We start from the raw sequence: 17,086 nt of genomic DNA on the forward strand, positions 1-17,086 counted from the left end.
GACTTGAAGGTATACATTGTCCCCAAATGTGAAATAGTTGTGGGTGAGGACAAAGTCACAAAGTTCAGCCACCAACTTTGCTGTGACATTATCGGGGATACTGTTCCTGACAGCTTGTAGTTCATCTTTGTGTGGAGTGTTGGTGTAGAGAACTTCTACATCCATAGTGGCCAGAATGGTGTTTTCTGGAAGATCACCAATGGATTGTAGTTTCGTCAGAAGTCAGTGGTGTCTCGAAGACAGCTGGGAGTGCTAGTAACGTAGGGCCTGAGGAGAGAGTCTACATAGCCAGACAGTCCTGCTGTCAGGGTGCCAATGCCTGAGACGATGGGGCGTCCAGGATTTCCAGGTTTATGGATCTTGGGTAGCAGATAGAATACCCCTGGTCGGAGTTCTAGGGGTCTCTGTACAGATTTGTTCGTGTGCTTTTTCAGGGAGTTTCTTGAGCAGATGGTGTAGTTACTTTTGGTAACCCTCAGTGGGATCAGAGGGTAACGGCCTGTAGAATGTAGTGTTAGAGAGCTGCCTAGCAGCCTCTTGTTCATATTCCGACCTATTCATGATGACTGACTACTTGCAGCCCCACCCAGAATCCCACTAGACACAGGGAAAAATAAACAAAACATTAAATCTCTGGGAGGGCCGGAGAAGCAGAATCCCCCCCGCACCCTGCTCAGAGCAGCCAGGAGGCTTCAGGGGGTGGGGAGAAGGTGAGAGCTCCTTGTCCCCCCCAGCACACAGAGCATGGCAGGGTCTTCCCATTTCCCACACGCCTGCCAGCCACAGGCTGATACGGGAAGCAGAGCTCTAAGCCGGGGACATGGACAGGAACCTCAACAGCTTCCCTTCGTGTTTCACGGCAGCCTTTGGCCAGTGGGGTGTTCCCTGGGACAGAAATGGAGGAATGTTCCCCCCTCCCATTGCCGCCAATGGGCCTGTTCATAAAATCAGGCCCAGGTTGATCATGTTCTAGCCGGTTTATCACAGACACTGTCCCCTCCCTGCCTCACACTGTATGTTTCCTGCCCCTCCCCCTCTACAACAAATCCTCCCCACCTCCCCACAGCTCTCTGCAAATCCCCTACATGAGCTGGCTCCATCACAGCCATTTCCCTTCCCTGTCCCCTGGAAGACGGGACCATCTGGAGCGAAACGTGGATGCGAGTCCTCAGCCTGTCGGGGTGAGAGGGGCTATGGGGGAGGTTACAGAAGGGGCTTAAGTCCATTTCACACCCCGATTCCACCCCAAAATTGCTTTGCCCCAGGCCCCCTGAATCCTCTGGGCGGCCCTGCCCAAAGCTCTCTCCCTACAGACAGGCTCTGGGCTCTGCCACTGGGAAAACCCTCAGTCACTTTATCACAACATAGTTCTGGCCCTTCCCCGCAGCACTGAACGCCCTGTGACACCAGTAGGTCCCTGAAAGGGGCCCTTTGTGCAGAGTCATTTCCCTCCCCGGCTCCAACCCTTTCTCCAGATCTCTCTGTTGAGTGTGTTTTGTTATAGTGTTACAGTCTGTTAAAATATGTATATATTAAATCCAATATGTAGTTTGGAAATATATAGCAGCAATCCAAGATGGAGTTTGAACTGCCATCTTGTGACCTCCATCTTGTTGTTTACTGTTATCATGGCCCAGTCATGACTGGATCCAACTCTTTTTTCCCATCACTGGCAACTCCAAGGACAATCTTACCTCAGACTGTTTCCCGCCTTTGGTGGGACTGTACCATATTCTCCCATCACTAAAGGGACTGAACTCACTGACAAGTGGCACAGTCCATCCCAGTGACGGTGCGTGCGTGGTTCAGCCTTCACAGCTCCACTGCATCGTTGAAGGGCACCACCGTTCCTGAAGTGAAGACGACATTCCACCTCACCTGCTCCTGGATACAACATCATCAGAGGGTTCTGTCTGCTTCTTCCGCCCTGAGACATCAAGGGACTCTCCAGTGCTCCTCCTCTGTGGGTTCCAATTACCCAACGAGTGCAGGTCCTGGACTTCACCACTGCCGCCGATGTGCTAACAACACAGTGAGATAAATAGGGTTTTTTCAGTTGGGGTTTATAGATATATTGAGATATACCTATCTCATAGAACTGGAAGGGACATTGAAAGGTCATTGAGTCTAGCCCCCTGCCTTTACTAGCAGGACCAAGTACTGATTTTGCCCTAGATGGCCCCCTCAAGGGTTGAACTCATAACCCTAGGTTTCGCAGGCTAATGCTCAAATCACTGAGCTATCCAAGGGTGAGTTGTATTTTGGACCGGAGCTTCATGTTCCTGTTTTAAAAGCTGCTGTTTCACTGTTTGTCTTGTTATTTAGCTACTGTTCTTTCATATTTACCCCTTCCCTATATGGTATTCATTAACTTCAGACACTTATCTGTTGTTTTCACCTTTACCTATTGTCAGTTTTTATTATTTGCACTACACATAGGGAAGAGGGAGGGAGATCCATACACCAGTCCACCGGTGATAGACATGACAGAGGGTGGGTCTGCTCTTCTGAGTAAAAGGGGCTTGCTTTTACATCTCAATGCCTACACCACTATACATCTAGAGTTACCTTGGCTCCCCTTTGAGGTAACATCTCCATCACCTGGAGGCTCAGGCTCAGGGGCTGGTATGGTTAGAGTGGTTCCAGACACTGGAGAACGTGCCCCTGGGGCTGGTCTCAGAGGGGTGTGATGAAGCGGGAATGTTCTGAATGTTTTCTCTGAATACGGAGTGTGTGCCTCAGTCTCCCCATGTGTTACTCAAGTATCAAGCTGGTGGGATACAGGTGTGTGATCATTGCGGAGACCTCTAGAGGGCAGGTGTCACTGAAGAGTGGCTCCCTGGGCATAGAGAATGGCCAAAATTCGGTATCCTGGCAAGCCATGGCCGTAGCCGGTCCTCTGCAAGGAGCCAGGCGAAGGTGCTGGAGAACAGCGAGAGGGGGGAGGCCACGAGACCTGTTTTCCAGGGGGAAAGGGAAAGCACGGAGGAGTGCCAGCCGGACATCACTGAGGACGGCGGGCTGGAAGTGGGTCAATCTCTTCGTTTGGGACTCAGCAGGGAGAGTCCAGGGCTCGGGACTCTGGATTCCCCTCCAGATGAACTTTGCTAAATGCTCCTGATTTCTGTGCTAACAAGCTCTGTTCTATGCTGTGTTCCCAGCAACCAATAAACCTTCTGTTTTCCAAGCTGGCTGAGAGTCACAGCTGTCTGTGGAGGTGGGGTGCACGGCCCCTGTGAGGAGCGGGTCAGGCTTCTCCTTAGGCTGCCCCCGGGGTTCAGGCTGGGGCCACATGCTCAGGAGGTGGGGGGGGGGGAATTTGGGGGTGCTCAGGGGCTGGGGTCCTGCCCCTACAGTGGGGGCGGCTTGCCTCCCTCAGCCCTAGATTCACCCCCCGCTGGCTGTATCCCGTTCTTATCCCCCGCTCCTAGTCCCAGGCAGGGGGGCTGAAACAATCTTAACAGTGGGTGTGCTGAGATACAGTGAACCAAACTGTAAACCATGGATAGGATGGAAACCCCTTCAAGCAAGGGGGTGCAGCAGGGCCCCACCAGCCTAGATCCAGCACCTGTGCTGCCCCCCGCCCTGATTAGGCCCCTGGGCCCCTCTCCTTCCCTGGCCCCCAGCTGGGCCCCCCACCCAACATTCAGTTTGGCCCCGGCCCACCTTCTGCTCCCCCTATTTGTCCCCCTCAGATTTCACTGAGCTGCAGCCTCCATCCACACCAGTGTGGCCTGGGGCAGGGAAACAAAAAGCAGCAGAAGGGGGTGGGGAGGATGGGCGGTAAAGTGATCCTGCCCCCACCCCGCACACACCGGGAACTGGCGGCAGCTTTCCCGGGCCCAGGGCAAGGAATCGCAGCCAGCTCCGCTGGGAGCAGCCTGGGGCCAAATCCTCCCCCTGCAGCCCGGGTGAGACGGGGGGCGGGTCTCTCTCACCTTCCCTCCGAGCGGGGCCCCCTGGGGCAGGGGCTGGGCCGGGAAGGGGCCCTGGCCAGGCTGGGGGCTCTGCCCTGGGAGAGGCTCCTGGGGAGCAGCGGGAAGGGCCCTGCTGGAGATTCCCCTCTCCCGGCTGCAGCCAGGGCTCCGGGCTCCCAGCACCAGCCGCCGGGGCTCGGGGATCTCGCTGGGAGCCTGGGAGCCAGAGTCACCGCAGCGGCTGCCAGTCACTTCCTGCTGCCGGCCTGAGCCCAGCGATCGCTCCCCCCAGAGAGGACTTAAACCCCCCCCGGGTGCAATCGAATAGCAGAAGGATCTGAGTCCTCGCTCCCTCTTCCTTCACCCAGAGCCTGCCTCACCTGGAGGGCTCCCCTTCCACTCTCCTGTGTGGCAAAGTCCTTATAACCCCGACAAGGCTGGGCCCAGGCTTCCTGAGGGGCTCGCCCCCCAACCTCGTTGTGACCACTCAGGACATGGGCTAGAGCGTCCCCACTCCGGGTCCTTTCTCCACTCTGGACGCTTCCCTGACCTCTTCCCTGACCATTGTCTATAGTTCAGAACAAATGTAATTTTTACAAAACAGCAATTAATAAAATAAATAGGGACACAATCGGAAAGGCAAAAGGAAAACTCTTAGCCCCACTCTGCAGGGCCAGATGAACTTTTCGTGGGCACGGTGCCAAACATACTTGTGGGCCCGCACGGGGCAAGGTGCAGGTGGCGGAATGGTCAGTCTCCAGAGTGAAGGGCGGGCTGGGCACAATGAGGCAGGAGCGGCCCCACTCTATATCGCCCAGCAGAGGGCACTGTTTACAAACCAGCCCAGCGCTGTGCTGCCAGCGTGTCCCTTACCTTTGCAGATTCCCCTTACCTTCCCTTACCTTACCTGCCCAGAGCCCCATCCTTGTGCCAGCACTCCCTCGCCCTGAGACCTCCCCCGCTGGCCTCCCACCACAGCTGCACAGCACCCTGCACACCACACCGGTCGCCCAGTGCCCCCCGCCCATAGACCTCCCCACTGCCCACCTCCTTCCTCAGTCCCACCATCACAGCAGCACAGCACCCATGTTCCTGAGGGGATTATGCACCAAACAATTCAAAATTCTGCACACACTATTTTAAAATTCTGCACATTTTATTTGTCAGTAAATAAATGTGGAGGCTCCAACACGGCAGTGGGGAGCAAAGGCCACTGGTTGCATGGAGGTGGGAGATCACCCTGCAGCCTCCCCCCACCCCACCGCACCGCACCCTGGGACAGGGACTCGGCCGTCAGGCTGCACCTGACCCTGACACAGCGCAAGGGCCAGGCCTGCCCCAGAAACACCCTGGGGCCCTGCCCCCCTGTGCCAGTCACACCAGGTGTGGGTGAGCAGGCTCAGCCTGGCAGCAGGATCCGAGTGCAGAGGGACTTAGTGTGGGGAGATCCAGGTGGGGTAAGAGAGTTCTCTGTGGGGCAATCTGGGTGCGGGTGGCTCAGTGGGAGATCTGGATGCACAGAAGCTCATTGAGTGGTTCCAGGTGCAGGGGCAATGGGACTCTGCAGGGGATCCAGGTGAAGGTGTTTGGGGCTCAGCAGGGGGGTCTACATGTAGGAGACGTGGGGTTCATTTGGATGGGGGTCCAGGTGCAGGTGGTTGGGGCTCAGTGGGGAGGGTGACTGGGGGGATCATCGGGGTACAGATGCAGGGGAGGTGGGGCTTGTCAGGGTGAGGGTTCGATGGGCCTGCTTGACAGGGGAGCCCAGCTTCTGCCAAGGGGACGCCACATGCTGGGCTCCAGCTTCCCTCCCTGCCCCCGCTTCCCCTATTCCCTTCTCTTCCCCATCCCATGCCCCTTGCCCACCACTCCATCTCCTCCCCATCTCACTCCCATCCTTCCCCCCTGCCTCTTTCCCCCTGCCCACTCTTCCCCTTTTGGCGAGAAGAGCCGTTCTCCTCCCCAGCTGCTCCTCACTCTTTGTCTGCCCCTTGCACGTATCCCCTGCTCTCCCCAGGTGTGTCCATCTCTCACTGCATGACTGAGAGCCCTGCTGCTGGAGCAGGCTGACAGCTGGCAGGGATGCTACGGAAACAGTGGGTCAAACTCTGCTCTGAATATCAGCAACTCCTCAGCATCCAACTCTGCAATTGGCTCTCCGGGTGGAAGGGACTCGGCTGAGCACCTGTGTACAGATCTTTGCGTGGGGCGAGCAGACGCGTCCCGTCCTAAACTGAGAACATGGACAGGATGCCTCCCAGGGCACCCCTAAGTCGCAGCACCAACCTCTGTCCCTCCCACTGGTTCACAGGGGAACTGGGGGTCCCGGCACCGAACACATTCCTGTCTCCAAGCAAAATTGTGTGTCTGGCATTTCAGGCAGTCCCAGTCCCAGTCCCAGTCCCCTGGCCTCCTGGGCCACTTTCCCCCTGATCTGGTAAGATCCTGCATAGTCAGTTGAGCTTGCAGTCTCTGGAACTTTGCTCTATAATTGCCCGCTCATCCCTGACTACCCCCCCCCGCCCCAAAGCTACGGCCTCTCCCTCTCCCTCCTCCCCTCCAGGCTGATCCACCGCTTTCCACCTTGTACTGATCCCCTGCAATAACAACATGGACTGGCTCTCCCCCCGATGCATCTGCCTCCACACATCTGCCTGTTCCAGAAACTGGGGTAGCTGATTGGGAGCAAGTTCAGGATGCTGCAACCTTAAATGCCCCAAACTGCAGATCGTTCAGCTCCAACTATTTCTCCAGCAATTCCACACCCCTACCATGCTCTACACCCCCACCAGGACGTGGTGCCCCTGTCTGGGGTATCCCCCATGGACCGTCCTGGGGATACACCCAGCACCGTGCCCATGACTGTATGCAATTAAGTGTATCCCGCCCTGTTTCCCCAGGGATTCGCTTCATCTTATTCATCCCCGCAGTATGAGAGTACACCCCAAACAACTGTTTTGCCACCTGTCCGGGGATTAGAAATGGGTGTGCCAGTCCTGCCACATCGATTCCTAAGGTGCCCCGTCCCAAAAGACTATGCCATATGATCACCTGATCCTCACGAGTTAGATCCTCCATTTCCCTGCCTACTTCCACTAGCCACAGCACAAACTGATCCCAATCCTCCCAGGGTACTTTTCCCAAACGGCCCAGTAATGTCTCCCGGTCCTTCAGGGAAAAGGGGCGGATTTCTGCCTGTTCTACTTCTTGTGGGGCATGGTCCCCTCACCCTGCAACCGGGGACACTATTCCTGCCTCCTGCAGGTCCTCCCGGGTAGCCTCTCTCGCGGCGGCTGTAACAGTGGATCGCCGGCTTACAACGTCCACTGGCAGTGGTGGGTACAGTGTTTTTTCAGGGTAGGGTGGTGGAGGTGTTTCCATCAGCTCCATTAGTGGGGTGGATGGTTTGGGGTCTCCAAGTCCATTGCCCCAATGTTTACATTGATACGATTCCTCCTCTAAGTCTCCTACTCTTCCCAGCAGTTCCTCTCTCTCTCTCTCTCTCCGGATTGCCTCACAAGACTCCTTTATCCGTGCAGCATCCCGTGCTTTCAAATCCGGTACCTCTGCCGCTAACACGGATTTTTCTGTTAAAATCCATTGCTGTTCCACAATCCCCTCCAAAGCCTTAATGTGTTTGAGGAGATCGGCTTCCCTTTTTACCCAATATGCCATCCCAGCACACAAACCTTGTAATACCATTCCCTTTTTCCTACACTCCTTTCCCTTGGGGTCTCCCAAAACCGCCCCCATCTCCTTCTCAAACTCATCCCAGGTAGACCCCTGCACCTGCTATGGGCCCTGATTCTTGCTTATCCATTTGTTCAAAAAATCCATTATCCCAGCTGGCCAGAACCCGCAACTACCATCACGAGAGTTCGTCATACCCCCTCCAAGCAGCTGCGAGGACTGTTGAGGAGGGGGACTTACAGGCTGCCACTCACATATCCAGTGCGATGCATCTGAGTCACGGCACCAAGATGTTAGGGGGCTCATTCCTTCACCCTTTCGCTTATCCCGTCCTTCCTGCATAAACAGAGAGCAGCAATACCCAAAGTCCGGAGGTGCAAACAAGTCAATGTTTATTAGGGTGACCTTCCAGCAAGCTTAAACCCAAGTTCCTTTTCCTTATTTTCGAATCCGAACTTACTTCCTGTATGCCCCTAATTTATATATAATATTCTTAGCTATACCTTAACCAATCAGTCTCCTAAATTTTACTTAACCAATCCTGATTGTAACATGATTAGTTAGCCAATTATATCCCACCACCTTAATTAGTTTACACCCAGCCAAATTAATTATACAGCAGACAGAAAGAATCACAGAACCAGACAGAGACCATGCAAATAAACACAGCAAAGTGGTAACTAGAATGACAAAACAATACAGAAGTGAGGTTTTCAGAACTACAGCTGTAAATACATAAGGGTTTCCCAGCTGTGTCTATTGCTAAGTGAGTTCTTACCAGACAGAAAGCTATCAAATTAAAATTCCTTTTACATCTTCTAGGCTCTTCCCTTTCTCTGGAGGTGATAGGAAGTTGTTCCGATCTAACAGCCCCAGATTGCCTTATTTCAACTAGTTTGGACATAGACAGTTTACCACAAACTTTAAAAAGATATATACATAAGGACATTATTACACCCAAGTATCATTTAAATGTTAATATTTCCTTTTAACTTCTGAATTAACAAAATACAGTCCTAGGCAGGAACCCTTTGGTTACACTGTTATTCTGTAACAAGATATAGGTAAACAGAGACTACTACAATTACTATATTCTAGGGCTGTCAAGCGATTAAAAAAAATGAATCGTGATTAATCGCGCTGTTAAACAATAATAGAATACCATTTATTTAAATATTTTGGATGTTGTAGATATTTCCAAACATTCTGATTTCAATTGCAACACAGAATACACTCCATGCATCTGATGAAGTGGGTTATAGCCCACGAAAGCTTATGCCCAAATAAATTTGTTAGTCTCTAAGGTGCCACAAGGACTCCTTGTTCTTTTTACACAATACAAAGTGTACAGTGAGCACTTGATATTTTTATTACAAATACTTGCACTGTAAAAAACAAAAGAAATTGTATTTTTCAATTCACCAACCGTAATTACTTTAGTCCAATCTCTTTATCATGAAAGTTGAACTTACTAATGTAGAATTTTGTACAAAATTCTACCTGCATTCAAAAAGAAAACAATGTAAAACTTTAGAGCCTACAACTCCACTCAGTCCTACTTCTTGTTCAGCCAATCACTCAGAAAAACAAGTTTGGTTACAATTTGCAGGAGATAATGCTGCCCGCTTCTTGTTCACAATGTCACCTGAAAGTGAGAACAGGCATTCTCGTTGCACTACTGCAGCCAGCGTCACAAGATATTTATGTGCCCGATGCTCTAAAAAGTCATAGGTCCCTTCCTGCTTCAACCACCATTCCAGAGGACATGCATCCATGCTAATAACAGGTTCTAATCGATAACAATCCAAAGCAGACCAGACCGACACATGCTCATTTTCATCAACTGAGTCAGATGCCACCAGCAGAAGGTTTGTAAAACAGAACAGGGGACATACAATTCTCCTTCAAGGAGTTCAGTCACAAATTGAATTAATGCATTTTTTTTAAAAATGAGCATCGTCAGCATGGAAGCATGTCCACTGGAATGGTGGCCAAAGCACGAAGGGACATATGCCTGTTTAGCATATCTTGCACATAAATACCTTGTATTGCCAGCTACAAACGTGCCATGCAAACACCTTCTCACACTTTCGGGTGACATCATAAATTAGAAGCAAAGCAGCATTCTCTCTCGTAAATGTAAACAAACTTGTTTGTCATAGCGAGTGGCAGAGAAAGAAGTAGCACTGAGTTGACTTCTAGGCCATACGGTTTTTAATTGCTTTATTTTTGAGTGCACTTATAGCATTAAAATAATCGATGTTTCTAAAGTTACACTTTCCTGATAAAGAGATTGCTCTACAGTACCTGTATGAGGTGAACTGAAAAATACTACTTCTGTTTTGCATGTTTACAGTACAAATATTTGTAATAAAAAATAATATCAAATGAACACTGTACACTTTCTCTTCTTTGTTGTGATGGAAATCAATATATATGAAAACGTAGAAAAACATCCAAAAACATTTAACAAATTCCAATTGGTATTCGATTGTTTAACAATGTGATTCATCGAGATTAATTTTTCTAATCACAATGAATTTTTTTGAGTTAATCACGCGACTTAACTGCAATTAATCAACAGCACTACTATCTTCTTCCAATTTTTTAACAACACCAGATTACATTTCAAAGTTCTAGGCTCTGTTTCTTGGAATGGCCCCAAATATATTTACACACATTTCTAACATGTTTCAAAAGGTTGGAGCTGGTCAATTAGCATGCAAGGTTCTTAACTCTTTCGAGCCAGGTGCCACAGAAGTTTAGATCGTGTGTGAATTCTCCAATGTTTAATGAGGTGTGATCTCTCTGTATAACTTTTCCCACAGTCCAAGCACTTCTGGGGGCTCCCTCCTGTGTGGACTGCCTGATTTTTAGCAAGGTCTGTGTGGATTAGCTGATTTTTAACAAAGTCTGACCTATGTAGGAAACTTTTTCCAGTCTGAACTCTGATGGGGTCTCTCACCTGTGTGGATCCTCTGAGTGTTATAAGATTTGATCTTTCTGTGAAACTTTTCACATGGTCCAAACACTTATGGGGTCACTCTCCTGTGTGGATTGCCCAATTTGGAATAAGTTTTGACCTCCATTTAAAACATCTTTCACAGGCTAAACAGTTATGGGGTCACTCCTCTGTGTGGATTCTCTGATGTATAACAAGGGATGACATCTATTTGAAACATTTATCTATAGTTTATGCACTTGTGGGGGTCCCTCTCGTGCGTGGATTGCCTGATGTTTAGAAGGGCTGATCTGTTTCTGAAACCTTTCCCAGAGTCTTATGGTCTCCCTCTTTTATGGATTGCTTGATGTTTAACAAACGCTGACCTCAATCTGAAACTTTTCCCACAGTCTAAGCAATTGTGGGGTCTCTCTCCCGTGTGGATTGCCTGATGTTTAACAAGGTCGGACCTCTGTATGAAACTTTTCCCACAATCCAAGCACTTATGGGGTCTCTCTCCTGTGTGGAACCTCTGATGATTAACGAGGATTGACCTCGATAGGAAACTTTTCCCACAATCCAAACACTTATGGGGTCTCTCTCCTGTGTGGATTCTCTGATGATTAACGAGGGCTGACCTCGATAGGAAACTTTTCCCACAATCCAAACACTTATGGGGTCTCTCTCCTGTGTGGATTCTCTGATGATTAACGAGGGCTGACCTCGATAGGAAACTTTTCCCACAATCCAAGCACTTATGGGGTCTCTCTCCTGTGTGTATTCTCTGATGTATTAGAAGACTTGACCTCTTTATGAAACTTTTCCCACAGTCCAAGCACTTATGGGGTCTCTCTCCGGTGTGGATTGCCTGATGTTTAACAAGGTCGGACCTCTGTATGAAACTTTTCCCACAATCCAAGCACTTATGGGGTCTCTCTCCTGTGTGGATTCTCTGATGATTAACGAGGGCTGACCTCCATAGGAAACTTTTCCCACAGTCTAAGCACTTATGTCCCTCTCCGGTGTGGATTTTCTGATGCATAAGAAGGTGTGATCTCTGTATGAAACTTTTCCCACAGTCCAAGCACTTATGGGGTCTCTCTCCGGTGTGGAGTGCCTGATGTCTAATAAGGTCTGACCTCTCTATGAAACTTTTCCCACAATCCAAGCACTTATGGGGTCTCTCTCCTGTGTGGATTCTCTGATGCTTAACGAGGGCTGACCTCGATAGGAAAGTTTTCCCACAATCCAAGCACTTATGGGGTCTCTCTCCTGTGTGGATTCTCTGATGATTAACGAGGGCTGACCTCGATAGGAAACTTTTCCCACAATCCAAGCACTTATGGGGTCTCTCTCCTGTGTGGATTCTCTGATGTATTAGAAGACTTGACCTCCATAGGAAACTTTTCCCACAGTCTAAGCACTTATGTCCCTCTCCGGTGTGGATTGTCTGATGCATAAGAAGGTGTGATCTCTGTAGGAAACTTTTCCCACAATCCAAGCACTTATGGGGTCTCTCTCCTGTGTGTATTCTCTGATGATTAACAAGGGCTGACCTCCATAGGAAACTTTTCCCACAGTCTAAGCACTTATGTCCCTCTCCGGTGTGGATTGTCTGATGCATAAGAAGGTGTGATCTCTGTAGGAAACTTTTCCCACAATCCAAGCACTTATGGGGTCTCTCTCCTGTGTGTATTCTCTGATGTATTAGAAGACTTGACCTCTGTATGAAACTTTTCCCACAGTCCAAGCATTTATGGGGTCTCTCTCCGGTGTGGATTGCCAGATGTCTAACAAGGACTGATCTCCATGTGAAACTTTTCCCACAGTCTAAGCACTTGTGAGTTCTCTCTCCTGTGTGGACTGCCTGATGTATTAGAAGACTTGACCTCTGTATGAAACTTTTCCCACAATCCAAGCACTTGTGGGTTCTCTCTCCTGTGTGGATTCTCTGATGTATAAGAAGGTGTGATCTCTGCAGGAAACTTTTTCCACAATCTAAGCACTTATGGGGTCTCTCTCCTGTGTGGATTCTCTGATGATTAACAAGGGCTGACCTCCGTATGAAACTTTTCCCACAGTCCAAGCACTTATGGGGTCTCTCTCCGGTGTGGATTGCCAGATGTTTAACAAGGGCTGACCTCCGTATGAAACTTTTCCCACAGTCCAAGCACTTATGGGGTCTCTCTCCGGTGTGGATTGCCTGATGTTTAACAAGGGCTGACCTCCGTATGAAACTTTTCGCACAGTCCAAGCACTTATGGGGTCTCTCTCCGGTGTGGATTGCCTGATGTTTAACAAGGGCTGACCTCCGTATGAAACTTTTCCCACAGTCCAAGCACTTATGGGGTCTCTCTCCGGTGTGGATTGCCAGATGTCTAACAAGGACTGATCTCCATGTGAAACTTTTTCCACAGTCTAAGCACTTGTGGGGTCTCTCTCCTGTGTGGACTGCCTGATGATTAACGAGGGCTGACCTCCATAGGAAACTTTTCCCACAGTCCAAGCACTTATGGGGTCTCTCTCCGGTGTGGATTGCCTGATGTCTAACAAGGGCTGATCTCCAGGTGAAACTTTTCCCACAGTCTAAGCACTGATGTGGTCTGTCCCCTGTGTGGATTTTCTGATGTGTAATCAGCGCTGACTTCCAAATCAAACAATTCCTGCCCTCCAGGTACTGAGAGGATCTGTCTCCCAGGTGGCTTCTCCCATGGTTAGCAAGATCTGAGCACTTATTGAAGTTTTCCCCACAGTCCAACCATTGAAGTGTTTTCTCTCCAGTATTTATTGCCTGAAGCGTAACAGAACTGAGGTATTCATAGCGTTTGTCTTCCTTGGGGGTTGTCTCCCTGGCTGTGGGATTCCTGTGTCCTTCCCCATATATAACAAATTCATCCATTTGCTCCCTTAAGGGCTTTCCCAGCAGACTCTTTGACCTCTGCCAATTTCCCCAGGCTTCTCCCTGTTCCAAGCACTGGGAAAATTTCTCTTCAGCTCTTCCCACAAAGGTCCCCTGTGGTTCCCCATGCCCAGAAACTTCCTGCTGTTGATTCCCATCCTTATTCTCACTCACTCTCTTGTAACCTGCTGGGAGAGAGACAATTCAGACAGGAGTCATTGTGCTGAGGAGAAATCAAGAGGAATAGCACCAAGGGAAAACCCACCATACTAAAGCTGCACAGACAGAGCAATTGGATTCTGCCTCCACATCCCACCCAAACTTTTACAGAGAAGGAAAGTAGGGAAGGAAACTCCTGCAGTTAACAGGACACATTCAAAGCGATATCAGTGATATCTGCTGCCTGCAACCCTGCCCTGGATGAGATGAGGAAGGAACTGAGGGCACTTACTGATACCTCATTTTTGGGATTCTCAACTTTTTCCTTCATTCACCAGATGGTTTGTGTGTCAGTCCTCACCTGTGTGGGCGCCTCTTGGGATCTCTCTTCCCTCACAGGCCTGGAGATCGGGTACCCACGGCTCTTTCCCTTGTTCCAGCTGAGTGATCAGGTCAGGTTTGGGAATGGGGAATCCTGTGCAGGGAGTCAAGTATCAGGGGATAGCCGTGTTAGTCTGTATGTACAAAAACAACAAGGAGTCTGGTGGCACCTTAAAGACTAACAGATTTATTTGGGCATAAGCTTTCGTGGGGAAAAACCTCACTTCTTCAGATGCATAGAGTGAAAGTTACAGATGCAGGCATTATAGATTCATAGATTCTAGGACTGGAAGGGACCTCGAGAGGTCATCGAGTCCAGTCCCCTGCCCGCATGGCAGGACCAAATACTGTCTAGACCATCCCTGATAGACATTTATCTAACCTACTCTTAAATATCTCCAGAGATGGAGATTCCACAACCTCCCTAGGCAATTTATTCCAGTGTTTAACCACCCTGACAGTTAGGAACTTTTTCCTAATGTCCAACCTAGACCTCCCTTGCTGCAGTTTAAGCCCATTGCTTCTTGTTCTATCCTTAGAGGCTAAGGTGAACAAGTTTTCTCCCTCCTCCTTATGACACCCTTTTAGATACCTGAAAACTGCTATCATGTCCCCTCTCAGTCTTCTCTTTTCCAAACTAAACAAACCCAGTTCTTTCAGCCTTCCTTCATAGGTCATGTTCACAAGACCTTTAATCATTCTTGTTGCTCTTCTCTGGACCCTTTCCAATTTCTCCACATCTTTCTTGAAATGCGGTGCCCAAAACTGGACACAATACTCCAACTGAGGCCTAACCAGAGCAGAGTAGAGCGGAAGAATGACTTCTCGTGTCTTGCTCACAACACACCTGTTAATACATCCCGGAATCATGTTTGCTTTTTTTGCAACAGCATCACACTGTTGACTCATATTTAGCTTGTGGTCCACTATAACCCCTAGATCCCTTTCTGCCGTACTCCTTCCTAGACAGTCTCTTCCCATTCTGTATGTGTGAAACTGATTTTTTCTTCCTAAGTGGAGCAGTTTGCATTTGTCTTTGTTAAACTTCATCCTGTTTAACTCAGACCATTTCTCCAATTTGTCCAGATCATTTTGAATTATGACCCTGTCCTCCAAAGCAGTTGCAATCCCTCCCAGTTTGGTATCATCCGCAAACTTAATAAGCGTACTTTCTATGCCAATATCTAAGTCGTTAATGAAGATATTGAACAGAGCCGGTCCCAAAACAGACCCCTGCGGAACCCCACTCGTTACGCCTTTCCAGCAGAATTGGGAACCATTAATAACAACTCTCTGAGTACGGTTATCCAGCCAGTTTTGCACCCACCTTATAGTAGCCCCATCTAAATTGTATTTGCCTAGTTTCTCCATAAGAATATCATGCGAGACCGTATCAAATGCCTTACTAAAGTCTAGGTATACCACATCCACAGCTTCTCCCTTATCCACAAGACTCGTTATCCTATCAAAGAAAGCTATCAGATTGGTTTGACATGATTTGTTCTTTACAAATCCATGCTGGCTATTCACTATCACCTTACCACCTTCCAAGTGTTTGCAGATGATTTCCTTAATTACTTGCTCCATTATCTTCCCTGGCACAGAAGTTAAACTAACTGGTCTGTAGTTTCCTGGGTTGTTTTTATTTCCCTTTTTATAGATGGGCACTATATTTGCCCTTTTCCAGTCTTCTGGAATCTCTCCCGTCTCCCATGATTTTCCAAAGATAATAGCTAGAGGCTCAGATACCTTCTCTATTAGCTCCTTGAGCATTCTAGGATGCATTTCATCAGGCCCTGGTGACTTGCAGGCATCTAACTTTTCTAAGTGATTTTTAACTTGTTCTTTTTTTATTTTATCTGCTAAACCTACCCCCTTCCCATTAGCATTCACTATGTTAGGCATTCCTTCAGACTTCTCGGTGAAGACCGAAACAAAGAAGTCATTAAGCATTTCTGCCATTTCCAAGTTTCCTGTTACTGTTTCTCCCTCTTCACTAAGCAGTGGGCCTACCCTGTCTTTGGTCTTCCTCTTGCTTCTAATGTATTGATAAAAAGTCTTCTTGTTTCCCTTTATTCCCGTAGCTAGTTTGAGCTCATTTTGTTCATTATATACTGAGACACGGAGAGAAGGGAGTTACTTCGCAAGTGGAGAACCAGTGTTGACAGGGTCAATTCAATCAGGGTGGATGTAGTCCACTCCCAATAATAGATGAGGAGGTGTCAATTCCAGGAGAGGAAAAGCTGCTTCTGTAATGAGCCAGCCACTCCCAGTCCCTGTTCAAGCCCAGATTAATGGTGTTAAATTTGCAAATGAATTTTAGTTCTGCTGTTTCTCTTTGAAGTCTGTTTCTGAAGTTTTTTTGTTCAATGATAGTGACTTTTAAAGTCCTAAGATACAACCGAATTTGCTCCAACCCCTCAGACAGAGACAAACTGTTTCAGTATATAATGCCTGCATCTGTAACTTTCACTCTATGCATCTGAAGAAGTGAGGTTTTTACCCATGAAAGCTTATGCCCAAATAAATCGGTTAGTCTTTAAGGTGCCACCAGACTCCTTGTTGTTTGTGCAGGGAGTGAAATCAGACCAGATCAGGGTGTGCGGACGACTGAGAGCGTCTCTCAGAAAGGACATTCCGTGAGCGGAACCTGTCCCTATGCTCGGGAATGTGGAATCTAAGAGGACAGGAACGTGGTCACTGAGCCCCCTTGGGGGAGGAAGACATCTGGGGAGCTGAGGGGAACTGTGATGCACACCCAGCTCTAGTGTTAAACCCCTGCTTATTTCTAAACCTGCAGAACCCAGAGCCCTCCACAGGGCTGGAGCTGTTCCCAAGGAGAAGGGAGAAGAGGGATTCTGTTTGCGACCAAGAAACAACACAGACAGGACAATACACGACTTCTCCACCTTGCAAGCTAGCGCGGTTGGGTGGGGATGATTTAGTATGTGCCTTAGGGTTTGACTCCCTGGTCTCACTGGAGAGTGATGAGAGAAGAATGTGTCCAGTGTCAGACACGCAGATCCCTCCAGCTTCAAATAACCAAGGGGCCGGGAATCCCTTACCCAGCGAGGTCACCGTCTCGTAGTTCTCCTGCAT

General features: G+C 48.9%; 1 protein-coding gene across 1 annotated transcript; it reads right to left on the bottom strand.

Annotated features, from left to right (window-relative positions):
- Positions 1 to 7,909: 7,909 nt before the first annotated feature.
- Positions 7,910 to 17,086, bottom strand: LOC135887370 (zinc finger protein 551-like). Its single transcript, XM_065415143.1, has 5 exons — positions 17,053 to 17,086; positions 13,968 to 14,081; positions 13,622 to 13,632; positions 12,219 to 13,003; positions 7,910 to 7,943 (listed from the first exon to the last, which is right to left on the bottom strand). The coding sequence occupies exons 1-5, from the start codon at positions 17,084 to 17,086 to the stop codon at positions 7,910 to 7,912; spliced, it is 978 nt and encodes a 325-aa protein (XP_065271215.1).

The sequence above is a fragment of the Emys orbicularis genome, chromosome 13 (genome assembly GCF_028017835.1).
Source record: "Emys orbicularis isolate rEmyOrb1 chromosome 13, rEmyOrb1.hap1, whole genome shotgun sequence".
NCBI lineage: Eukaryota > Metazoa > Chordata > Testudines > Emydidae > Emys > Emys orbicularis.